The 24,921-nt window shown below is 53.8% G+C and overlaps 2 protein-coding genes across 9 annotated transcripts in view; one reads left to right on the plus strand and one right to left on the minus strand.

Moving 5' to 3' along the window:
- The window catches only part of POM121C (POM121 transmembrane nucleoporin C), a 53,812-nt gene extending 42,863 nt beyond the window's left edge, over positions 1-10,949 (plus strand). For all 3 annotated transcript variants that reach the window (XM_023246876.2, XM_045048044.1, XM_023246875.2), the window contains exons 6-13: positions 2,165-2,256; positions 2,898-2,971; positions 3,408-3,532; positions 3,650-3,752; positions 4,183-4,359; positions 5,204-6,817; positions 8,118-8,240; positions 8,678-10,949. In XM_023246876.2, the coding sequence (XP_023102644.2) occupies positions 2,165-2,256; positions 2,898-2,971; positions 3,408-3,532; positions 3,650-3,752; positions 4,183-4,359; positions 5,204-6,817; positions 8,118-8,240; positions 8,678-8,775 (2,406 nt within the window). In that variant the 3' untranslated portion in view covers positions 8,776-10,949. The remainder of the gene's footprint in view (positions 1-2,164; positions 2,257-2,897; positions 2,972-3,407; positions 3,533-3,649; positions 3,753-4,182; positions 4,360-5,203; positions 6,818-8,117; positions 8,241-8,677) is intronic.
- NSUN5 (NOP2/Sun RNA methyltransferase 5) lies at positions 10,943-24,174 on the minus strand. Of its 6 annotated transcripts, none has more exons than XM_006942031.5 (11): positions 24,013-24,174; positions 23,796-23,918; positions 23,144-23,321; positions 22,934-23,042; positions 12,691-12,829; positions 12,493-12,500; positions 11,959-12,137; positions 11,565-11,775; positions 11,351-11,491; positions 11,157-11,262; positions 10,943-11,066 (listed from the first exon to the last, which is right to left on the minus strand). In XM_006942031.5, exons 1-11 carry the CDS (start codon positions 24,103-24,105, stop codon positions 11,052-11,054), a joined length of 1,302 nt encoding a protein of 433 aa, XP_006942093.2. In that variant the 5' UTR covers positions 24,106-24,174; the 3' UTR covers positions 10,943-11,051. The 6 variants fall into 6 exon arrangements, with proteins under 6 accessions (XP_006942093.2, XP_003998598.3, XP_006942094.2 ...); XM_003998549.5 differs by having other exon boundaries at positions 12,493-12,608; XM_006942032.5 differs by having other exon boundaries at positions 11,565-11,653; positions 11,999-12,137; positions 12,493-12,632.
- Between the last annotated feature and the right edge of the window lie 747 nt (positions 24,175-24,921).

The following is a 24,921-nucleotide window of genomic DNA, read 5'->3' on the forward strand; positions in this document are numbered from 1 at the left end:
GTGTCTCCCTCTCTCTCTGCCCCTCGCCCGTTCATGCTCTGTCTCTCTCTGTCCCAAAAATAAAATAAATAAACGTTGGAAAAAAAAAATTAAAAAAAAAAAGTATAGATTGACTATTTTTTTTAATGACTCTCCTTGTTACATCTTTTGCCTGTTTTTCATTTGATACGTTCATTATATTTTTGTGGAGTTGCAGGACTTGCATTTTTCACATTAAGGATAACTCTTCCTGAAAATATTTGCCTTTTAATTTTGTTTATAGTTTTTGTTTGTTTTGGGGTGTGTTTATTTCCAGCCTACATAGATTTTATTTCGATTTTATGGAAATGTGAGCATGGTGGAAAAGACAGATGGCACATAGAGTCTTCCTGCTGCGCGTGATACTTTTCCACAGAGAGGTTCTTTACGTAGCGATTTTATGTGACAGTCTGTCAGGTTTCTGTCTTCTGTCTCTGGCACAGACTTCTCCCTGGCTCATAGTATGGAACAGCTAATCTGGTTTTTTTTAGTCCTTTTGTGACACTTCTTACATGTAAACCTTGGTCACATCTGGATTGTGTGTGTGTGTGTGTGTGTCACCTGTGACAGACATAGTGGGGGTACAGTATTTCCCCTTAAGTGTTGAACCAGGTTGTCCTTAACCCTGGCTAAACATTGGAATCATCTTTGGTACTTTATTAAAAATGTAAGGTGTGAGGTCCAAGTGTTTAGTTTTTGTTTTGTGTTTCTTTCCCTGAGTGCACGAGCATTCCTCTCACACCCGTTCTCAGCCTCGGGTGTCCTAATACTGGTCTCATGGAGCTGCCCTGTTTCACCACTTTCGCCACCTGTCTCTGAGTTTAAATTCTTCTTTACCTCTTCAGACTTTTATTAAAGATTGCTGTCTGCTTGTTTGTGCTTATATAACTGTTAACTGAGTAAGAAATCACTAGAAACTTCTGGAAGAATGTCTGCAGTGATAGGTTATTAGTATTTTTGTAATTAAGCTAAAGACTTCACGAAACTTTATAGTGCTTGCTCTTTGTCAGTTATCGAGGCTGCTTTGCATGAGGGGAAGGTGAGAACAGACCTTCGCTACCAAGGAACCGATTGCCTGTTTGTTGGAAGAGACAGGTGTCTGGATAATAATCATGTAACAGCAAATACCATAGATACTGCATAAGTCATAAATGTCATGATAGCACATCTTAAAAAAATAAAGTTGAAGCAGGGGGCACCTGGGTGGCTCGGTCGGTTAAGCATCCGACTTTGGCTCACGTCATGATCTCATAGTTTGTGAGTTCTAGCCCCACATCAGGCTCTGTGCTGACAGTGCAGAGCCTGCTTGGGATTCTTTCTCCCTCTCTCTGCCCCTCTCCACTTGCTCTCTCTCAAAATATACCTAAAAAAAATAAAGTTGAAGTAAAACAAAAATTGATAAAAGCAAGACTATTAGTTTACTGGCTTACCTTTGCCATAATAGGTTTTTTGAGGCGGGGAGGGGGGTTGGGAAGCTTCTTAATTGTATAATTTCTGCAGCCAACATAAAGTAAAGCTGGATGCATCATAGGCTCTAAACCATGACTGAATGTAACCTTCTACTTTTTAATATATGCAAAAAGTACATTGTTCCTTGTACTTTATTAGTTAGCATTTGCTTACTTGTTCAGATTTTTTCCCCATAGTTAATACTGGCAACTGACTTTCCTTCAGGGGCCTTCCTTCACAGAGAAATGTTTTTCTTTATTTTTATTTTTCTAAATTTATTTTTGAGAGAAAGCTCATGCACCAGGGAGGGGCAAAGAGAACGGGAGAGAGAGAGAATCCCAAGTAGGCTCCACGCTGCCAGCAAGGAGCCCAGTGTGGGGTTTGAACCCACGAACTGTGAGATCATGACCTGAACCAAAATCAAGAGTCAGATGCTTCACCGACTGAGCCATCCAGGTGCTCCTTTTTTGTTTTAAAAGACCGTATTTTTAAGTAATCTCTACACCCAACGTGGGGCTCGAACCCACGACACGGAGATTGAGTCTCATGCTCCACTACGTCAGCCAGGTGCTCCACAAAAGATGTTTGTCACTGAGGAGGAGACCGTGTGTGGCGATGAACAGAATACAAAGTTGTATTGAAGGCGGATGTCACGCTGTCCAGTAGGGGAATCATGTCACTGCTTTTTGCCTTTTAGCTTTGGAAGAGAAGTGGGCCCAGCTTGTCACCGTTCTCCAGCCCAGCCTCATCCCGCTCGCAGACACCAGAGAGGCCAGCAAAGAAAATAAGGTAACGGGTCCTTGTTTGCACTGCAGACTAATGAGAGGGCAGGAAAAGAAGCACACGTACTTGGCTCTTAGGCCTCCTGCGGCTCCGATCCGGAGGATCCAAGATCGCCATCCAGAAGGACAGTGAAGTACCTGCCCAAACTGCTCTCGCCTCTTAAATGTCTTCTGTGCTGACCCTGGAGGCTCTGGCTCTCTTCCTCATCCTGCAGCACAAGTGACTGGGGTGTGAACGCAAAGGCCACAGGGTAGAGGGGGCACAGAGAATCATGGCAGGGGCAGGAGAGTTCATGTTCTGGACCCCAGCTAATCTCCAGGCACCAACAGGCGACTAGACAGCTGCTCTTAGGGGTCAGCTCTGTGGCTACAGCTCTCGGGAACTGGGCGAGGTGTAAGTAAGGTTGTGAAGGTTCTCGTTTCGTGCTTGTTGTGAGACAGAGGTTTCTCCGTGGCTTCCATGAACTTCTCCCTTCGTTTTGTAGGAATTTCCTTTTGATTTCTCTTATTTTTTGTCCTGGCCTGTGATCTTAAATCACAGTTGTTCTAGACTTTGGCCGGGTTGGTAGTTACGAGGCTGTAAGTAGTTACCCGATACTCTGTATCACAAAGTCTTTCTAAATGCGCTTCTGCCTCTTCTGCCCTCAGAGAGGACGAGCTTTCTCACCGCTCCAGTTCTTCAACTCCTTTGGCAACAGACAAGGAGGCCCAGGGAGAAAAGGGTAGGTTGTGAAGCGCGCAGGAGTGGCTTCTGGTGGTGGGAGTGTTTATGGAGCATGTGAGACCCCTGCTCATCCGGAAGCATGCGCTGAGCATCGCTGTGCGCAGGACCTGGTAGGTGCAGAGGTCTGTGGTCTGTGGCACAGGCAGCTACGGCACCGGCCAGTGGATCTGTGGGCTGGCGATGAGCGCTGGTGGGGGCCTCTGAGCAGCCTGGGTGACTACTGTCAGTAAGCACTTGTATGCCTGTGTTTGGAGCAGTTATCTTGATACCCTCCTGGCAGAAACCGTCTTGCAAACTCTCCAAGACCCCATCCACGGAAGACCAAATCTTTCAGACATAACCAGTGAGAATTCAGTGTTAAAAACCAAGTGGATAGACAAACTTAGCCGTTTCTGGAAGAGGAGGAAGAAAACAAGTCCATGTTGTTTCTTTAGCTGCAGATACAACCACATGGAAGGCGCAGAACTCGTGGAGCTCCCCTCCCACACCCGGCAGCTCTGGGCAGCGGAAGCGAAAGATTCAGCTCCTACCCTCCCGGCGAGGGGCTCGGCTGACCCTGGTATGGCTTTGTCTGTCCGCATCCGCCCACCCCAGATCGGCATCCCCAAGTTCTAGGGTAGCTCAATACGGTTTCTTCCAACTTCCCTGATGGGCCTCTCGTCTTTCTCTTTGGCAGCCCCCACCTCCCCAGCTTGGCTACTCCATCACTGCCGAAGATCTAGATTTGGAAAAAAGAGCTTCGCTGCGGTGGTTTAACAAGGCCTTGGAGGATGGGACTGGTAAGGAAGACTGACCAGCTTCAGGCTGCAAAGAGGAGTTTCCTCTGGTTTTATTTGGATCTTTCTCATCTGACAAATCCTTTTGAGGCCTCAGTGGAATCTGGAGAACAATGAGCATTGGAATCAAGGAGAAGCATTTCTTTCTTGCTTTTTTTTTTTTTTTTAAGTTATTTAGAGAATGCCAAATGGGGGAGGGGCAGAGAGCAAGAGGAGAGAGAGAGAATCCCAAGCAGGCTCCATACTGACCGTTCAGGGCTTGAACTCACAAACCGTGAATCATGACCTGAGCTGAAGTCAGTCGCTCACCTGGAGCGACCCCACCAGTCGCTGGGGAAGCATTTCTAAATAAGCAGATACCGAGTCCGTGAGCGTCTCGTGCTACGTGATGTGCCCCTGGAAAGAATTTCCCAGCACCTTTCTTTCTCCTTAGATACGGCTTCTAACTCTGGCACCGAGAAGCCCCCTACTACTCAACCTTCTTTGACGTTTACCCTGCCAACTACTGGGACCACCGCCTCCCCAGCCGCCCTCCCAGCCCCAAGCCCCAACCCGCTGTTGGAGAGCTTGAAGAAGAAGCAGAGTTCTGCAGGCCCGCCCCCTTCCTCGGGTGAGTGGGCGAGCTCCATCTGCGGCGTCGAATGGCATCCGTCCATGGGTCACGTGGAGTAAAGGCGTCATGCCTGCCAGTCCCTGAAGGTCTTCGGGAGCTTGAACTTGCTGTGGCTCAGCAGTCCTGAGCTGGCGCATGCTTCCAGGCTTCAGAATTCTCTCATCAGGAGATTCTAGGGAAGGGGGTCCGCGGCTTAGTCTTAGCAGTCGGAGGCTCTGGAGGCCAGAGCCACTCAGAGCCTTGCTGTTGTCCTCTGTAAAATGCACACGTTTACCTTTGAGGTGGCTCTGAGATGTAAATGTGATCCCATGGTTACCAAGTCTTGTCACATGACCACAGGCACAAGAGGACGTCATTTTTCCCTCTAGGTTTCCAAGGGTCCTTCATGGTACTGCATGTGCCCACACTCCTCTTGTTGCCCTTTAACATAGAGTAGTCTATCCGGCATCAGCCCGTCCCAGGGCTCAAGGGCAGAGACTCTTCCATTCGTGGTTATGTGCCCTGCACTCAGCACAGTAGGCAAACAGGTAGTCTTTGTTGGACGAGTAGTAAGTAAGGTGCATCTGGGAAATTAATGGGACTGGAGTTTGGGTGATTGGGTTTTCCTTAGTTTCTACACCTTACCCCCCAGTGAGGCCACATCGTATCCCCTCGTATCCTACAATCGGGGAAGGGTGGAAATAATGTTTCCTTGATTTTAAGGGGTGGATACTTCAAGGGTCTGTGGTGTGGATGTCGTCACAATTTGTTGACGGTCTCAATCCCCAGCACGGTGCTAGGGAGAGAAGCGTTGAATGCCATCACGTTTGAGGTATTCAGAATTTACTCTCTGTTCTTCCAGAATCTGCTGGAGTGGCAACCACTGGGGCCCACACACCTCCGAAGACACCCAGCCTTCCGGCCCCTCTTGGGTCTTCACAGTCGGGACCCCTTCCGGGCACCTCCTCGGACTCCAAATCCACAGCCGCTTTCTTAGGGCTGACCCCTGCTGCTTCCCCGATCCCAGCCACTGACCCCACCAAGTCCCCTCCAGCTCCTCAGGCTGAGACATCGGCCCCGTCTCCCACCCCGAAGCAAAGTCTTCTTTTGGGAATGCTGAGCACCCCACCTGCCGACCCCCCTACCTCCACAGCCCCCGCCGTGTCCTCGGCATCTCCCATGTTCAAGCCCATCTTTCTGTCCCCACCAAAAAGCGAGAATGAGGGCCCTTTGCCATCCAGCCCATCCAAGGTCACCACCGCGACCCCTTCCGGCTCTGCCCTCCCTGCGCCTGCCAGCAGCCCCAAGCTCACTTTCGAGCCGATCTTCGGCAGCATCGGGCCCCCTACGTCTGTGCCCTCATCGGTCCCCTTCTTCAGTCAGACGGCCGTTCCAGCCACTGCCACGAGTACCCCTCTTTTCACCGGCCAGGCCGGTGCCACCTCAGCCGTGGCTCCCACGAGTACAGCCAGCACGTCCACAGACTCTGCTTCGAAGCCCACGTTCAGCTTTGGTGTGAGCAGCGTGACCAGCACCACCACTTCCGCTGCCCAGCCTTTCCTCTTCGGGGCTCCCCCTGCCTCCGGTGCCAGCTTCACCCCGGCCGTGGGCTCTATATTCCAGTTCGGCAAATCTTCTGCCGCGCCCGCCTCGACGACGGTCACAACCTTTGTCCAGTCCCTCCCCGGGGCCGTGCCGACGACCGCCAGCGGCAGCGGCACCACCGGCTTCGGCGGTTTCGGCGGCGGCCTCAGCACCCCCGCCCCGGTCACCAGCAGCCAGCCGGCGCCAACCTTCACTAGCGCCGCCACCCCGGCGTTCCACATTCCCTTCGGCTCGAGCACCAAGCCCCCCCTCTCTTCGTACCCGGGAGCCAACCCCCAGCCCACGTTCGGGGCCGCCGACGGGCAGCAGCAGGGCGCCGCCAAGCCGGCCCTCGCCCCGAGCTTCGGCAGCTCTTTCGCTTTCGGGAACTCTGCGGCCGCAGCCCCGGCTGCGACCCCAGCGCCCGGCCCGGCCCAGCCCGCCTTCGGCGGCACCACGCCGTCCGGCTTCGGCGGTTTGAAGCCCACGGCGTCTGCCTTCGGCGCCCCCGCCAGCACCCAGCCGGCCTTCGGCAGCGGCACGTCTGTGTTCTCCTTTGGGGCGGCCGCCGCCTCTGGCTTCGGAGCTACGACCCAGACCACCAGCGGCGGGACCGGTAGCTCCGTGTTCGGCAGCACGACGCTGGCGCCTTTCACGTTCGGGGGCTCGGCCGGCCCGGCCGGCGGCGGGGGCTTCGGGATCAACGCGGCCACCCCCGGCACCAGCTCTGCTTCTGGAGCGTTCAGCTTCGGCACAGGACAGAGCGGGACCGCTGGCGGCACGACGCCTTTCGGAGGAGGCTTGAGTCAGAGCACGTTGGGCGCACCCAGCCAGAGCACACCCTTTGCCTTCAGTGTGGCGAGCGCGCCCGAGAGCAAGCCCGTGTTCGGAGGTAAGATGAGGAACGGACTCGGGTGCTGTTCTGAGTGCTGGCCCCGGCCGCCCTCGGAGCGTTACGGTGTGGCGGTGACTGACATTAGATACAGGGTCAGGGAGCTGTGCGTCCTGGGGGAAGACGGTCTGGTGGTCGAGGAGGTGGGCCTTTCTGAGGCCGTTTGAGCCAAGACTCCCCGTCTGTGATGCAGGGGTTGGGAGCGTGGGTGGGTAGGCGTGAGCCAGAGCCCACTCTTCGGGCGCAGGAGAGCTGGCGCAGAGGCCCAGGGGCGGAAGCAAGCTCTGGTCACAAACAGCGAAAAGTGAGGTGTGGCTAGAGGATCGAGGAACAGAAGTGCTCCAGAATGATGTGGGGAGGCAGAGTTGACGGTCACACGTGGCCAGGGTTAAGTTTGGATTTAAGTATTGAGGGAAATCTTGGTAGAATTTCAAGCAGAAGAATGAAGTGATCTGATTTGCCACGTGGAAAGAGACTCCCAAGGAGCTCTGATCCTGATAGCGTGCTTTCTTCAGGAGACGGGAGAGGTCTTGAGGAGGTCCGTGTACAGAGGAGGGTATCTTGAAATGGTCGTTGGAGAGTGGGAAAAGGAACGTAAGGAGAATGTTGGAGAATCGCGGTTATGAATTGAAAGCGAGGCCAGCCCGTGCTGTCACACGTTGTTAATCAGCGACATCCAGACTGAGGTGGAGAACGGGTGCAGGCGCACCTGTCACAGCTCCAGCTGGTGCCGCGAGAGGGGCAGGGCTCGGCAAGGTGGGGGCGATACTTGAAGTGCTCGCGGTGGCCATCTGGGTGCTGGGCAGTCCCGGGCAGCGGTGAGGGGTGACGGGGTGGGGAGTGGGGTGCGAGGTCAGGACTGGGAGCGAGGCGGCCGGCACTCCCTGAGGCCTGTTGGGGGAGGCGGCGGCAGGACTGGACTTTGAACGTGGCCATGGGAAGGCGAGAGGACCCACACTGGTGGGGTGTTTGGAAGGTTCCAGTTTCTGATGCCAAGGGACAGATAAACAGGGGGCAGAGGCAGAACTCAATTAGTCATGACAGAGGGAAGTAACCTGGTCCAGGTGGAGGCGAGGGGGGTGGAGGGCGTTGAGTGTCCCCAGGAATGCGGAGACTCTGTTCCTGAGGTGGCCAAAAGGCAGCACGGTGGTTAGCAGGCAGAGAGGCACTTCCTACCACCGAGGGAGCCAGCTTTGGTGGTCCGGGGCTGAGGTGCCCAGTGGGGACACCCCCCAATTCGTTATCCCGGCTGTTATGCCCACTGCCTAGTCGCTCGTTTTCTACGGTCTCTTCGTTCTAGGCACTTCCACACCCACTTTTGGTCAGAACACCCCTGCCCCCGGGGTGGGCGCATCGGGCAGTGGTCTCTCCTTTGGGGCGTCCTCAACACCCACCCAAGGCTTTGTTGGAGTCGGACCTTTTGGTAAGCAGCCAGCGTGACCCTGCTTCTTTCTGCAAAGAAGGAGGGCGGTGGGGGGCGGGGGGGAGGTGGAGGAGGGGGGTGGGTCTTGACAGGTTCCTGGCTCTGGGGCTCCCTGGAAAAGATCAGGCTCACAGGCATGAGAAAGATGTGGCCTGGCTACGAGATTGGCAAAGCCCAGGTATGGAGTTGAGGATGGAATGTTTCAGACCACTGGAAAGCCAAGGGCAAATGCTTTCTTGCTCGCTCTCAGGTGTTCTGGGATTCTGTACTTTCAGTAGCCACCACCCCCCCCCCCCCCACACACACACAGCTGCCACTGTTTGGGAAGCCCGGTTTAAGTACCGGATTCTGTCAGCCTAACCTTCCAGAGATTAGGGTACCCAGGGAGGTGTCCCGGATAGCAGCTGCCCTGATGAGACCTTGTTGAATCTTTCCAGGATCGGCGGCCCCTTCATTTTCCATTGGTGCAGGATCCAAGACCCCGGGGGCTCGGCAGCGACTGCAGGCCCGCAGGCAGCACACCCGCAAGAAATAGCCTTTGTCCCCGTTCCATACCCCCCCCCACCAACCCCCCTCCTTGCCCACATCTGGACCTCAGCACCTGCTAGGAAGAGCCTTTGACCCTTCTAGTTCCATAAAGCAACCTACCCCAGATCTCTGGCTTCCGCCACCAGGGAGGCGGTGGCAGCCCCGGTGGCCGGTTCCTGCTCCTTGAGGAAGAAGCCCCTGGCCTCTCGAGGGAGGGGGGTTGGGGTGCGCAGGGCAGGAGCCTGATCCCTTCACTTGAATGGCTCCTTGGTGAGGCTGGAGAAAACTGAAGAAACATCTGTACATACTGTCCTCGTCCTCCCCTGACTCTTGTCTGGTGTATGAGCTTGGTCAGGCAGCCTCCCTCCCCGCCTTGCCCCCAGAGCCATCTCCTCTCGCCTGGCAGGTCGTAGGCACGGCCCTGCCCACACGTGCCGCCGCCGTGCAGTGGATGATGGGAGTCGGGGAAGTGGGTCAGCCCCGCGGCTTTACCTTGCTTGGCTTGCCTATAAAAAGCGGTTCTCCTCGGGTCCCGTTAGGGGACTCTGCTTCCCCAGTTCTTGCTGCTTCGTCCCTCCCTGGTTCCCCGCAGGCTCTACTCCTTTTTAAAGGACCTTGAATCTAGCTTTGCCTTGGAGACCCCAGTGGGGCTGCTCCTGCTGGTCCACTTCCTCCTGCCAAGTCTGAGTCCGTGTTTGTCCTCAACCCTCTGCCAGTTCGGCCCCTAAAAGCTCGGTGGCTCAAGACTGTTAGCCTGGCAGCTGCAGGGGAGCTACCTCGCTCCGGGGGAGTGGGGTGAGCGCCGGGAGCGGGCAGGATGTCCCCCGCTGCTCCTCGCCCGCCCTCCCCGCTGGCCTCCGTGGGGCTCGTCCGCCTCCTCCCCGGGGTTGTATGTTTAAAGCCTTGTCCTGTGTTACTGTCTGATGCTCACGTCTATTGCTCTTTGAATCGAGTTTGGAGGAAGAATTGAATTGTATGAGTGGCGGCATGTTGGTAGTGCCGGACTTAACTGTTTCAAGTTTCTGGGGCCTCGCTAATTGAATGTGGAAAGTAGCACCGCTTTATGGCTACACGTGCTGACTCCTGGATTTTCAAATGGTGTTTTGACTTTAAGGGCTGGCAGCCCAAGAGGATGGGGCCGAGGGGGAAGCAAAGTCCTCTTCCCTCTGCTGTTTCCCTCCCGCCTACCTGACCCCACCGTGGGCTGGATCCTCCCCAGAATGTTAGAAAACCAAAATTAACCAACCACGCTTCAAAATTCATCCCCCCCACCCCCCCCTTCAGCAGAGCCTCCCCTCCGTCCCGTTCTTCCCCTGTTCCCAGATCACATACCCCAGGCCCAAGAGCCTTGCTGCCAATGCCCATCCTCTTTGGGAGAAGTATGAATGCGTGTGTCTAAATTAAAAGAAAAAAATATTTAAACATTTTTTAACGAAATAAAAATTTATTTTTGTATTTAAGCTAAATTGCCTTTTAAATTCCTTCAAGCTTGGTTCACTGAGGTGGTTAAGTATAAATGCTATTGACTAGGAATTAGCTGTATAGTTAAGTTATGCCTGTGTGGACAAGAGGCTCAGACTGTCCCAGGCAGCTTTCCTGAGGGACTAGAGCCCCTTCGGGACACATTCTATAAACCATAATTCTTATTTTATAAATAATGTGACGTAGATGTGACTTGTCCCCCCTCCCCCCTCGTGACTGAGGTTGAGTGTGACACAGGGGACTGCTCCTTCCCACCCCCCAGGAAGAGCAGACAGTATTTACCTGTGTGTGGCGCCCAGAGGCCTGGACCTCGAGTCCCGAGTCCCTGTTAGGATTGGGGGGGGGGGGGGTGGGCACGGGTCTAGAAACCAAGCTTCTAGCGATACCTTCCGGAAGGTAGAGCCTCGTTAGTGTTAGTGTTCCGAGCTAGTTTACCTCAGGTCCACAGGCAGGACACTTGGCCCGGGAGCCCACAAAGAGGGTGTCCCGGCGCGGCCTGAGTGTGTGTGTGTGTGGGTGTGTGTGTGTGTGTGTGTGTGTGTACACGTACGTGCACTGGACAGGAACGGGAGGCTGGGACTTTCCATTACAAATAAAGACTTAATTCCTGTGAGGCTAGTTGGAATTTTTAGTATGAATGTGAGATTTTTCTCCTTGCTTATGTCATTAAGAATAAAAAAAAAACTGTGATCTATCATAGACCATGTCCTGCTTTTTATTTCCGTGGGTAGAGCTGTCACGAGCAAGAACACGGCCCGGGGAGGGCCCCAGGGGACAGGCAAGTCCACACACTCCCTCCAGCTACCGCTTTCCTTCCTAAAGCAATAAAAAGAAAAGAACCTTAAAACCCGCCGGCTGAGCTGCGGGACGGCGGGGTCCCCCCGCCCAAGGCACAGCTCTGCAGACCTGCTCGGTGCCGGGCGGCACCCCAGGGGCCGCCGCTCTGCGCCGTCTCTTCCTCCGCGGGGCGGCCTCGGGTGGAGGTGCCGGTGCTTCGGCCCGGGAGACTGAGCTAGAAGGAAAGTACCTAGGTTAGAGGTGCCCGGGTCTTCCGGCGTCTTCCAAGCAGCAACCCCCCCCCCGCCCCGCCCCCCACTCACCTCGGCACCTCCACCCGTTCAAGTACGGCAACAAAGAAGCCGCCGGTGAGCGTGGTTTCAGGGGAGGCCCGGAGGCAGCGTTCAGCCCCCGGAAAAGTGCCGAGGCCACGGTGGGGCCAGGAGGGGAGGACGGGGACTAGCCTGTGGAGGTGAACAGACTTCTGGGTAAAAGACAGCAGCCCCCTTCCCCAGGACCCCGGCGGGTCCCCACTACCTGAAGGTCCCCGAGTTCTGCTGCAGGGCGTCCCGCACCACGTCTTCATTCTCCTCTTGGCAGAGGGAACACGTGGAGTAGACCAGACGCTGCAGGGAGGGGAAAGTGAGCGCGTGGCACAGTGCTCGCCGCTGGAACCCAGCCAGGGCCTGTAAGCGTGCCTTGCTAGGTGTGCCCGCCCCGGGCTCCTCCAGCCGTCTGGTCGCCATACCTAGGGACAAAGCCTGTCAGCTGCAGATGGGCCTCGTTTCGCACCGAGATCCTGCACTGCAGGGGACAACGTCTGCCCAGGGTCACCAGTATTAGACCGAGGCCAAAGCGAACCGCTGCCCCTTCCGCCGCAAGGTTGCCCCGCGTCTGCAGGTCCCGCGGCCAGGCTCTGTCCCCATCTCACCAGAGCCGCTACAAGAAGGATCCAGCAAGATGTACTGGACCTGACGGTAGCGCTGGTCGGAGGGCGATATCGCCAGGAAGTCCTCCTCGGCCAGCTCGCAGCACGAGACTCCGGCCCGGGCCAGCAGGGTAGCCATGGACGCCAGCCGCCCAGCGTCCAGGTCAAAGGCAAAGATCTTGCTGGAGAAGAGGGGAGAGACGGGGCGAACTGAGAATCCACGGGGAACCTCAGGGCCCACAGTTCTGACACGAGAACATGTCCCTTCACAGGGACACAAGAGAAGGGACAGTGGTTAGAGGGACCTGACCTGGAGACTCTGCCCCAAGGGCTGAGGGATTCCTATCTTCGCACCGGCCACCCAGAGGGCAGCTGAGCCTCGGGCTCCGCCACCAACTGCTCTGGGTCCAGAAGCGAATATTTAAAGGGAGATCCTCCTTTCGGCCTTCAAGCCCCCACTGGGTCACAGTTTTCCTCATCTCGTCCTCCAAGTACAAGGTCAGACCCCAGCTCCCTCAGGCTGACCATGGCACTCACCCCTGGTTCTTGAGAAGAGCAGCCAAGTGACTGGTCTTGTTGCCTGGGGCAGCGCAGGCATCGATGACATGGGAGCCGGGGGGCGGGGCCAGCAGCACGGCCGGCAGACAGCTGGCCTGGCAGGCAGAGCAGGCCCTGGGCTGGCGCACAGAGGCCCGGCTCCCTCTCGGTCCTCCCCTTCCCACCCACCTGCCCTACCTTGTCTTGTAGAATGAGGTGGCCGGCCTGGTACAGCGGGTGGTCGTGCAGATCCGTCTGGGCTGGAAACACCAGCAGCTCTGGCAACAAGGGATCCAGAAGAAAGCACTTCCCTTTGAGGGCCCGGAGGTCCTCGAGGCTGCCAGGGAACAGGAAGCATCGGCACGTCTGAGTTCCTCCGGGCTATGCGCCAGGCTGGCCGTTTCACACGTTTCCTCACTTGAACTGTTCATTCACCCGACAGATGCTCCAGATCGCCAGGAAGCGAGGGACAGGATCGATTTGATACGAATGGGCAGCAGAGGGGCGCCTGGGTGGCTCAGTTAAGTGTCCAACTCGACTTCGGCCCAGGTCAGGATCTTGAGGTTCCTGGGCTCAAGCCCCATGTCAGGCTGCCAGCGCCGAGCATGCTTAGAATTCTCTCTGTCTCTCTCTGCCCCTGCCCTGTGTATGTGCGCACGGGCTCGCTCTCTCTCTCAAACAAACAAAAAAACCACCTAACTTGGACAGAGGTCCCTCCTGGGGAGGCGGGCACCGAGCTGACTGCTCAGGGGCAGGGGTCTCCTAACGTGAGGAGCGGAGACGGAAGCGTCAGGTTCCAAACCCTTGCGAAGCGGGCCGACAACGATGCTCAGTTCGGAAAGCCATCCACAGGGGCAGAGCTGGAAGCCAAACCCAAATAGCCACTGCCTGGCGCACCGCCCGGCCTCCCAACCACGTGCTGCGGGCAGAAGGACAGAAGGACCGTCTACCACAGAAGGGGAAGGCGGACGCAGGGGCGGCTTCCCAGGATGAGGGGGATGGGAATGCAGGGGAGCAGCGGGGAGTGCCCAGGAACGGTGGCGGGCAACGGAAGCAGTGGGCACAGCACAAGAGAGCCAAGGACGGTTTAGGCAGGGGAGATCTTTCTGTGGCCGACCACGTGACACGTCTGGAGGCGGAGAGACCAGGTCAGGGGCTGCTTCTGCCAAAGACGACGGAAAACCACGGGCAGGGTGGGGGGAGGGGGCAGAAAGATGCCGCAGGCAAGGGCGTAAGTGACGAGGGTGAGAAGAGAAGCATTTCCGGTGACTGGGTTCCTGGCCTGACCAAACGGTTGCGTGATGGTGATGTCAGCTGCCAGGTTAGGAGGGAATGCAGAAGGGGCAAAGGTCAGGGGTGCAAGGATGGGTTCAGGGTCCACAAAGCAATCCCCGTGCTGCGCTGCACTCACAACAGGAGGGATAAAACTCCTGATCGGCTCATCTGACAAAACTCAACATGCACTGAGGATAAAAACACTCTCAGCAAAGCAGGTGCGGAAGGCACACGCCTCGCCACAATAAAGGCCGTATGTGAAAAGCCCACAGCTGACAACCTCGGTGGGGAAAAGCTAAAAGCCCTTCCTCTAAGATCAAGATCAGAGATGCCCACTCTCACCCGTTACTCAACAAAGCCTGGTGAGCATTTGGGCGAGATCAAGAAGAAGGCGCCCACGTTGGAAAGGAAGAAGTAACACGGTCACTATCTGCAGATGATATATATAGAAAACCCTAAAAACTCCCAACCAAAAAAACTTGTCAGAATTTTTTTTTTTTTTAAGTGTATTTGAGAGCATAAGCAGGGGAGGGGCAGAGAGAGGGGAAGGAGAATCCCAAGCAGGCTCCTCGAGGTCAGTGTGCAGAGCCTGACTGGGGGCTCAAACCCACAAAACCGTGAGATCATGACCGGAGCCAAAATCAAGAACCAGATGCTTAACTGAGCCACCCAGGTGCCCCCAAACTGTTAGAACTTATAAATGAGTTCAGTCAAGTTGCAGGATACAAAATTCATACGCAAAAATCTGTTGTGTTTCTACACACTGACAACCTGTTGGGGGAGGTCACAGAGAAGATGTGACCACCTGTTGGGAGCAGGACCCGGGCAGTCAGGGGCTCCTCACCCCTGCCCCGGGATGAGCATCCTGCTTGCCTTCGCCCCTCCCAGAGGCTGCCTGAGGACACAGCCTTGAGAGAGTAATACGGTGTTGAGACCATCTGGAAGGTATGAGACAACCCATTAAGGCCTCTGTATAAACTGAAGATTCTGGCAGGCAGGTGTATGTTCCCTCGCTTATGAAACCTGCCACCTAGGGGCGCCTGGGTGGCTCAGTCAGTTGAGCGTCTGACTTTGGGTCAGGTCATGATCTCACAGTTTGTGAGTCCGAGCCCCGGACCGGGCCCAATGCTGTCAGCCTGTCAGCACACTTTGGATCCTCTGTCTCCCCTCTCTCTTCACCCCTCCCCTGTTTATGCTCTCAAAAACTAAAACATTAAAAAAAAACAACAACAAAAAACAAAAAAAAAAAAACCTGCCACCTACCCACCCTTTGGTCTCTCCTTGCCCTCTGCATACAGGGGCCAGTTTCAGATCAAAGGCTGCAAACCAACAACGGATGAACCAGCCTGGAGACCAAAGACACGGGCCTTGGGAAAGGCGTCCACAGGGGAAGTCGGCAGTTGGCCGGCGACCTCTGTGTGGGGAGGCGTGGCCCATACGTCGGCCTGTGGATGGCTGTACGAGCACGGGGCCGCCCGGGGAAGGGCGGGCCGCTTTAACCACACGGATCGCACGGCTGGGAAAGTGAGGACGTGGAGGGCGCTGTGGCGGTGGACAGCAAAACAGACGAAGCACCGGGGCTGGCGGACCCCTGGTACAAGGGAAAGCAAGAACAGCCACGGCAACCCCAGCCAGCAGGGCAGTCCCCGGTTCAGGAGACACTCCTGATGAGAGTCTGCTCCTGCCGAGCTCACCGACGTAGCTGCCAAGCTCCAGCAAAAAGCCAGGGAAAGCCGCCAGGCGCAGCTGGTGCGGCCACGGGGCAGTGGCTTTTCCCTGACCACGCACGAGGCGGAGATGCCCTCCAGTCGGGGCTGCCTGGCGCTACTTCCTTCCTTAGACACCGGATTACTCTAGCCCGCGGGGAGGCTTGGCCCTGTGAGGGGGACCTCCCCGGGCTTGCGGGACCCTGGGAATCTAGAGAGGAGATATAACAAATTCTCAGGGGGGCTGGGAGCGAGATGGGCCATCTGCAACTGTCTTTGAAGGCTCTGATCAGGCCACATGATGGCAGGGAAGAAAGCCGACACGATCTCCAGTCCACCCCCAGCCCCGGGACGGGATGCTGGTGTCCACGCTGAGCCCACTTGTGCCACAAAACGCTTAGAATGGATGCTGGACAACGTGCTGCTGATCTAGGGGAAGCGGAGCGGTCGCGGGGCCGGGTGTGGGTTGTGGGGAAGAGCCAGGCCTGAGAGGGAGCTCAGAAAGCCAAAAAGGCTATCCCAATGGGCCACGAAGGGTCTGGAGTAAGTAACCTGGAAGCAAATGTGATCTGACCGCATCGCTGCAGGGACCCCACCTGAACAGAGAGGTCAGCCCGTGGAAAGCCTTAAAACCCGAACAACAATTTCGGTCAAGAAAGTCCCTTGACACTGCAAGCTGGGTGTTCTGCCCCTGCCCGCGAATATGGGGTTTCTCTCTCTCCAGTACGAGGGAACACACCGGGCACAGACATCCCACAGGGCTGAACTCTGCAAGCCTCTTACGGTGAGTTCACGCCGGTGCTGAGGGGAAACACAGCTGGGAACCTGTAAACCTGTTACCCCCACGAAGAGTGACTGTCCAACAACACAAGCCGCACAGGGAGACCGGAAGAACTACCTAAGATCTGCGCCGAGTGGGCACTGTGCGCCCTGCACATAGTCCTTCCAACAGCCTAGCAGGGCAGACAGAAGAGCCAGAAGGCTCCTGGTGGGTGACAACCAGGACCTCGCAAAGCGTGAGATCACGACCTGAGCCAATATCAAGAGTTGGACACTTAACTGACTGAGCCATCCAGGTGCCCTAATGTTGGACCTTTCAAGTGCTCCCCCAAGGTCACCTGCACAACCCCACCATGTCATGGCATGGCAGCCAGAGACCTGTAAGATGGGCCCTCCACATTAACGCGATAATGGTCACATGTGCAGACCTGCCTCTCTCTCGCAGGACATCCTGCAGGCTTTGCTGGAGATCTGAGAGAGGCTGGGCAGTGAACCCACGGAACATTCCAGGCCCAGACACTGCCCCAAGGTTTTGGGAATCGTTTGGTCGGGTAAGACCCGCCTTGTCACAGACGCCGTGATTGCCAGAAGGCACACTTATCCAGCCCCTAAGAACGTGGAAGATGTGTGTGAGCCTCTGCAGGGGTTTTTGGAGTCTGGAGGCCTCTTATTCCCTACCTGGCACAGTGCCGGGTCCTCTATACCGCCGGGTAAAGAAAGTGCACGTGTGCGAGCAGGGATCAGAGAGCGGGCCGCCTATGAAAAGGCAAAAATACCAGTGGGACAGATGAAAGCCCTGGGCGTCCCCCAAGCAGGGCTGCCACTGGAGTTCAAGGTGTCTGTGACTCTGGAAGGTGTGGGGCGGGCGCTGTGGCAGAGACAACAGACGGGGAGGGTGCCCCTGGAATTTGGGTCTCGGCTCTGGAAGGAGACAGAAGCCACGCATTCCGCCCTGTCCCCCTGGGCGGGGGGCAACAGCTTCTAGCGGTGTGCCCCACGCTGCTCCAGGCAGAGCCTCTCAGGAAGAAACAGCACAGAGAGCGTTCCTGACTGGTGATCTCTCAGAGCCCTGGCCCTTAACCCTCCGCACGGGCAGCGGGCTGCGCCAAGGGCACTGGCCCCGCGGCTCGGACAGAGGATGGTGAATAAGCCCCTGTGCGGTCAGGGCATATGACAAGACCCGTGGTTCCCCTGCAGGAGCCCAAGGCAGGCCTCACCGGTCTCCACACCCCGGCTCCGAAGGCACTGACGCCCCCTGGCGGTCAAGAAACTGATGCCCTAGCTCAGGTACGAGCCCTAGCAACGCAATGCGGCCTAGGCGCGGAGGAAGCCGACCCACCATCGCCCCCTGGCGGGGCGGCCTGCTGCCGAGGAAGCCAGATTGCCCCGCAGACGCGGTGACTTGACTTGGTTCACCCTGTGTGTTCTAAATAACGCCTGAGGCAACTGCCAAAGGTGCCTGCGGACATCCTCCTGAGCTCCCAACCAGTAAGGAATTGGCAAACTGACTGGACCGGCCCCTCCCTCCAAGCGAGGGTTCTAACTGCGACTCGGTTTGCGTGGTTATCACATCTGGCCCAACCTGAACTTTCCTGGCCTCCGCACCAACTGGGCCGCCACCGTTGGGAGACTGAAAAAGACCCGTGGAGAGACATCCTCATCGACCAGTGACTGGGGGTCACGTTTGAAAGGCCGTGACGTGCAAGACCGGGCAGAAGAACATGATACTGAATGGAGGATCCTTCACCCACACACCCTGCAAGCAGCAGGACCGGCAGTCAGGAAAAAGAGATGTTTAACTTTTTTTTTTTTAACGTTTTTATTTATTTCTGAGACAGAGACAGAGCATGAGCAGGGGAGGGGCAGAGAGAGAGGGAGACACAGAATCCGAAGCAGGCTCCAGGCTCCGAGCTGTCAGCACAGAGCCCGACACGGGGCTTGAACTCACACGCTGTGAGATCATGACCTGAGCCGAAGTCCGACACTTAACCAACTGAGCCAGCCAGGCGCCCCGGAAAAAGGGATGTTGTAACAAGCAGATTACGTCACTAACAGAAAACCACCTTGGCTGGGTGGACTAGGCACCGTCCCTGCCGTTAGTACGTCCGGACGATCCACCGGTAGGGCCTGCTGCCCCATATGCCAGACCGGGGACCCTGCCGAGACACCCAACACCATAAAGCAAACAGCTGCCGCCCCCTTACCGTGGAGCATCGTGCTAGGCCACTGAGCACGCCAGGCTCCACCACGCCTGGGAAAGGAGTCACCCGCTGACACGCACGCTGGGATGTCCCACACCTAGGTGGGGCGCTACCCGTCTCCCCCGGGATCCTGCTGCCCTGCGGCAAGCTGCACCTGCAGAAAGGCACCCCACCTGGAATGGCACACGCGTTCCTGGAAGAGGGGAGGAGGTGGGGGTCCCGGTCTGGCACGTGCACCCCCCAGTCCCATCTCCTCATGGCGGACAGCGCCGCCTCCCCCCCGCCAACACTCATGCTGTGGTCAACCTGGTCAAGAAACTAAAGCTGCCAGCCTCCCTCTCCTCAAGGCCAGATGGGCACAGTCTGTCGTCTGTGAGGATATGATCATTTGGATGGTGCCTCTGTTCCTTCCGTGAAACTGGAGGACGTTCTAGCACATACAGAAGCCCTTATGAAATTCACCCAGCCCACTGTGAATGGCAGCCAGTAAAGCCGGTCCTTACAGAACACTGAAATGTCTCTAATAACAAAAGCTGCCCTCCAAAACAGGATGGCCTTGGAAATTATTACTGCCTCACAAGGAAGCACCTGTGCCATTATCCAAACAGAATGTTCTATGTTTGTATCTGATGAATCCACTAAAGTACCATCTTTACTAAAATCATCTAAGGACACAAGTAAATGCCCTGAGTGATCTGACCTCCAGCCTAGAGGATTTTAAGAAATCAATGGTTTGGATCCTGGGGTTCTTGGAGGAAGAAGTTATCACTGGTTTGGGGAATGTCTGCCTTCATCTGTTTTCTTCTGCACGTGCCTGTACCGTTGCTGTGGCTTCTGCCTCCAGGGCAGGCAGCCAGCCAGCTACCAAAGGAGCTATCTCCGTGCTCATGAGACCCTCGCTGACCGCTCAGGGCACACTGAGGAAAACAGTCACGTGGGATTTTAAGAGCTTGTCACAGGGGTTAGTGTGGAGGGAGGTCACTGAAAGGACATGACTATCAGTTGACCTGTGAGCTGGACCCCGGCAATCAGAGGCTCCTCCCCCTCTTTCCCTATCCTTGGGATGGGCATTCCCACTCGCCTTCTCCACCAGAGGATGCTCTAAGAACAAAGCCTTGAGACAGGGTCATGGTGTTGAGACCATATGGACGGTATACGGGCATACCTCATTTCATTGCATTTTGCGCTTCACAGATAAGTGCGTTTTTTACAAACTGAAGGTGCCATTTTTCCAACGCTGTCTGCTCACTTCTTGTCTCTGGGTCATGTTTTTGGAATTGTCACAATATTTTAAACTTCTTCATTATTAATTATGGTCATCTCTGATTAGTGATTCTGACTCACCAAAAACTCAAGTGATGCTCAGCATTTTTTTAGCAATAAAGTATTTTTAAAATACAGTTGTTTTTTTTTTTCTTAGACATGATGCTCTATACACTTACGAGATCACAGTATAGTAGAAACGTAACTTTCATAGGCAGTGGGAAACCAAAAAATTCATTCCACTTGCTTTATTGCAGTGTTCTGGAACTGAACCTACAATATCTCCAACGTGGGGCCTGTATGTGACTGAACCCAATTAAGGCCTCTCAATAAACTTTCAAGATTCTGGCAGGTGGGGGCAAAGATGTACTTGCCTTTCAGTTACCCAAGACAAGCCTCGTATAGAAGTTCCCTTGCTTATTAAACCTGCCACCTATCAATCTGGAGCGGCCTGCCTCTTTTTTCATTCCCTCTCTGGCCCTGCCCTCTGTGTTTGGGGGCTGGTTTCAGATTATATCTGGGAAGCTCCCAAGGAGGTTGCCAATCAACATTTTCTTGAAAAAGAAATTAACAATCCCATTTACACTTGTATCCAAAAAAATTCAAAGAGGTGAAAGTCCCGTACTCTTAAAACTATAAGATAGTGGGGTGCCTGGGTGTCTCAGTTAGTTAAGCATCTGACTTTGGTTCAGGTTCTCATGGTTCATGAGTTAGAGCCCTACATCAGGCTCCGTGCTGACAGCTCAGGGTCTGGAGCCTGCTTCAGATTCTGTGTCTCCCTCTCTCTCTCTCTCTCTCTCTCTGCCCCTCCCTGCTCATGCTGTCTCTCTCTCTCAAAAATAAACACTAAAAAATAATAATAGTAATAGTAATAATAAAACAAAATTACCTATTCTTGAAAAAACAAACAAACAAAAAATCTCTAAGATACTGATGAAAGAAACTAAAGATGATACAAACAAATGAAAAGATAGTCCATTCTCATGGACTGGAAGAATAATGCTAAAATGTCCATACTACAAGCAAAGCAATCTACAAGTTCAATGTGATCTCTATCAATTCCGATAGAATTGTTTACAGATAGAACAATCCTAAAATGGAGAACCACAAAAGACCCTGAAGAGCCAAAGCAATCTTGAGAAAGAAGAACAAAGCTGGAGATACCACACTCCCTGATTTCAAACTATATTACAAAGGTATAGAAATCAAGACAGTATGGCATTGGCATAAAATCAGAAACACAGATCAATGGGACAAAACAGAGAGCCTAGAAATAAACCCATACTTAAATGATCAATTTATGACGGGGAAGCCAAGAATATACAGCAGGGGAAAAAAAAAAGTCTCTTCAATAATGGTGTTGGGAAGACTGAAGCCACACGCAAAAGAACGAAACGGGACCCCTACTTTACAGCAGACACAGAAACTAACTCAAAATGGATGAAAGACCTAAACGTGAGCCCTGGAAGCAGAACACCCCTGGAAGAAAACATGGGTGGTAAGCTCCCTGACATCTGTCTTGGTTTTTTTGATTTTTTGGATCCAACTCCTAACAAAAAGCAAAAGCAAAAATAAACAGGTGAACTATGCCAAACTAAAAAGTTCTGTAGGGCCCAGGAAACCATCAACAAAATGGTAAAGCAACCTACCGCATGGAAGAAAATATCTGCAAATCACGTATCTGGATAAGGAGTTAATATCTAAAATACGTAAAGAACACTAACTCAACAGTTAACGAAAAAAAGGGGGCGGTGGGATTAAAACACACGTAAGGAATCTAAACAGTTGTCCAAAGACAAACAGATGGCCAAAAAGTACACGAAAAGGTGCTGAACATCACTAGTCATCGGGGGAAATGGAAATGAAAACCACAATGAAACATCACCTCACACCTGTGAGAATGGCTATTCCCAAAAAGAAATAACGAGGGTTGGTGAGGATGTGGAGAGAGGGGAGTCCTCGTGCACTGTTGGAGGAAATGTTAACTGGTGCAGCCGCTGTGGAAAAACACTATGGAGGCTCATCAAAAAATTAAAAATAGAACTACCGTATGATCCAGCAATCCCATTTCTAGGTATTTGTCCAAAGAAAATGGAAACACTACTTCAGAAAGATATCTGGACCCTGTTTACTGCAGTACTATCTGTAACAGCCAAGATGTGGTCGACGTGTCAACTAAGAGATGAGCAAAAAAAAATATGTAACTATATATACGTGTATGTGTGTACCTACACCTGTGTACACACACACATAGGAATATTATTCAGTTCCCTCTAAAAGAATAAAATCTTGCTATCTGTGACCACACGATGGACCTTGAAAGTATTATGCTAAGTGAAACAAATCAAACAGAAAGACAAACACTGTATGTTCTATTGGGTGGACTCTCTTTTTAAAAAAAACAAAACCAAAACCAAAACCAACCAACCAACTCATAAATACAGAGAACAGATTTGTGACTGCAGACGGGTGGGGGGGCATGTGTGCAAAAGGGGTAGAGACAGTCAAAAGGTACAAGTTTCTACTTGAAGTCTTGGGGATCTAATATACAGCATGGTGACTAATAAAAATACACTCTTGCATATTTAAAAGATGCTAAGAGATCTTAAAAGTTCTCATCACAAGAAAAACTTTCTGTAACTATGTGCGGTAACAAATGTTAACTAGATTTCTTGTAGCAATTCTTTCGCAGTGTACATACATACAAAGTCATTAGCCATCTATCTGAAACTAATGTTATGTCAATTATAAGGGGGCGGGGACACTGCAAAATAAACCAACAGCCGTGTGTTTAAGCATGTTGCTTTGGAAGGATTTCTCTTAAATCTTGAATTTTGAATAAACAGGATTTAGCAATTTAAAACGAAGAAGGTGCAAAGTTCAGAGGGGAGATGAATTTAGTATGACACACACTGTGACTGTGGGGTCTGTTTACCACTCATATGACCCCGAGGGTAGCAATACTGAGAGAAGTCTAGACTGCGAGACACAAATCATCAGGCGAGAAGCAGGAATTAAGAGTTCGAGAAATTGAGGGATGCATTAGAAGAACATAGGAGGGAACCACAAGAATCCATGTTTAAGGGACAGAGGAAGACAGGCCTTGGAAGGAGAGGAAGCAACTGCCGGAAAAGTCCAAGAAATGGATCCCTGTTTCCCAGTGCCCCCCAGGCACCTCCCCTGGAGGAGGGCAGCCAGGCGGAGTTCTCAGCTCACCTGGAAGCCCGACCCTGGTAGGAGAAACCTTGTCTCTTGAAGTAATCAACCGCATCATCACAACAGGTCTTCAGAGTGTTCACCCGCACAAACCGAGGCACCTGAGAGGCTGGGAAGCAATCAGCAGTGAGTGGGCAGGATCGAGGCCTCTCTTCCCAAGGCCTGCAAGCTACCCTCCTCCACACAACTCCTTCCTGGGAGAAAGCTCACCTGGGCCAGGCTTGGATTCCACCTGCAACAGGTCCTCGTTCTTGCTCACACCTCGATGAACCTTGAGCCGGGCCAACTCAGCCTTCAGCCTTGCCTGGTGCCGGTCCAGTAAAGGTTTCCATCGGCCCCCACTGCCACCTTTAAAGCCCTTTCCCAGCAACAACTCATACACTAGTACCTGGGGATGAGGAAAGAAAGAGAAAAAACCTTAAACGTGAATGTCTTGGAACTCCATAGTGTTGGAACCGCAAGCGCTGAACCAATCACCTATCCAGACAGCAACAGATGAAAGTGAGGTGTCCCGCCCAGGATCACAACGGATTTACGGCTGAGCCCTGTCCCGAAACCTGTCCCCAGGGCTGCTCAGCCCAGGGCTCTGGATCCCAACCTTCCTCCTTGTCAGCATCATCCATTTGTTTCGGCCAGTGTCCCTGCCACGGCTACTTTGCACTTTCGTCCTTACTTCATCTTCCACTCGGCTCGAAGTTAAAGCACTGTCATCCCACCTCAAATAACCCGGCTAAAGAGTGCTCATCCTCATTTCAGAGGGGAGACTTGCCGAAGTCACACCGTGGACGGTACCGCGCGGCGACCAGGTCCGGAGGCGGCTCACAGCCCAGCCCAGCCCCGCCCCGCCCCCCGGCCCCGCTACCTTGGCCAGGTGCGGCCGCAGTTTCTTCTCGGCGCGGAGGAGGCCGGCGCTGGTGATCACGGCGTCCAGCACGGAGGAGTAGCGCTGGGTCTCGCACACCAGCGCGTACAGCTGCTTCACGTTCTGCTCGTGGCCGAGAGGACACCGGCTGAGGCAGGGGCCCCCCGCCCGGGCTCCCCTCCCGCCCCTCGCCGGCCCGAACCCCGAACCCCGCTACCTGGAAGCTGCTGGCATACACCAGCCCCTTGATGGAACCCCGCCGGCTCTCCACGCCCGCCAGCACGGACGCTGCCGTCGCGTAGAGCGCCATGCTCTGCTCCCGCGCCTTTACGGCTGTGTCGCGAAGCGTGCCCGCCTCTGCACCGCCCTGTCTGCCTGCACTTCCGGAGTCAAAGGGCACGGAGGTTCCGACCCGGAAGCCCCAGAGCTCTTCCGAGGCTCTCGGGCGTGTTTGCGGCCGAACCCTGGGAGCGCGTTTCCCTGTTTCGTAGCTCTTCGCTTTTTTTCCAACAAATCTTTGCCAATCTCATAGACAATGGAATTTTGCTGCTGTTTTAACTTCCCTGAGGTTGACTATTTTCCTATGCTTATTGGTCCTTCCTAATCTGTTATGGTAACATGCTAATGTCTTTTGGTCACTCTTACAGCATCCCTTAGTGTCCTTTGTATATTGACCATATATAGCTCGTCTTAGGTGTTATTTTTTCCAGTTTGTTTTTGCCTTTAATGTGGCTTGTAGTTGTTTTGGACAACTGTAAATGTTTATGACAACATTTATAAAACTATAAAAAACGTCTTCACTTTTTACAAACTTTTATGGTGTCTGCCTTTGGTGTCATGCTTGGAAATCCCTTCACACCTTTGTAATATAGAAATCGTGGCTTCATTTCTTCACACTTAAATCTTTAACCCATTTATAATTCAGTTTGCACATGATGTGAGGAAGAGCTCTTTGTTTCCAAATGGCTAGCTTTTCAGGCATTGTAATCATTCATTTACGGGAAAGTGTCCCCAGCCTGAACTCTAGGAGAACAGGGATTTTGCAGTATTTGCCTCTGTCCCAAGCCCCCATGTGGTTAGCGGTACATATGGAGTGAACAGATCCAGTGCGTGTGTATCTCAAGCA

The sequence above is a fragment of the Felis catus genome, chromosome E3, assembly GCF_018350175.1.
Source record: "Felis catus isolate Fca126 chromosome E3, F.catus_Fca126_mat1.0, whole genome shotgun sequence".
Lineage (NCBI taxonomy): Eukaryota > Metazoa > Chordata > Mammalia > Carnivora > Felidae > Felis > Felis catus.

Bases quoted from the DNA above. Each gene is read 5' to 3' on its own strand.
- NSUN5 (XM_006942030.4), bottom strand. From the start codon at position 24,105: ATGGCGCTCTACGCGACGGCAGCGTCCGTGCTGGCGGGCGTGGAGAGC. The intron at 23,919-24,012 runs GTAGCGGGGTTC...GGCCACGAGCAG, and splicing joins TGTATGCCAGCAGCTTCCAG to AACGTGAAGCAGCTGTACGC. The intron at 12,830-22,933 runs GTGAGCTGAGAA...GTTCCCTGGCAG, and splicing joins TACCAGGGTCGGGCTTCCAG to CCTCGAGGACCTCCGGGCCC.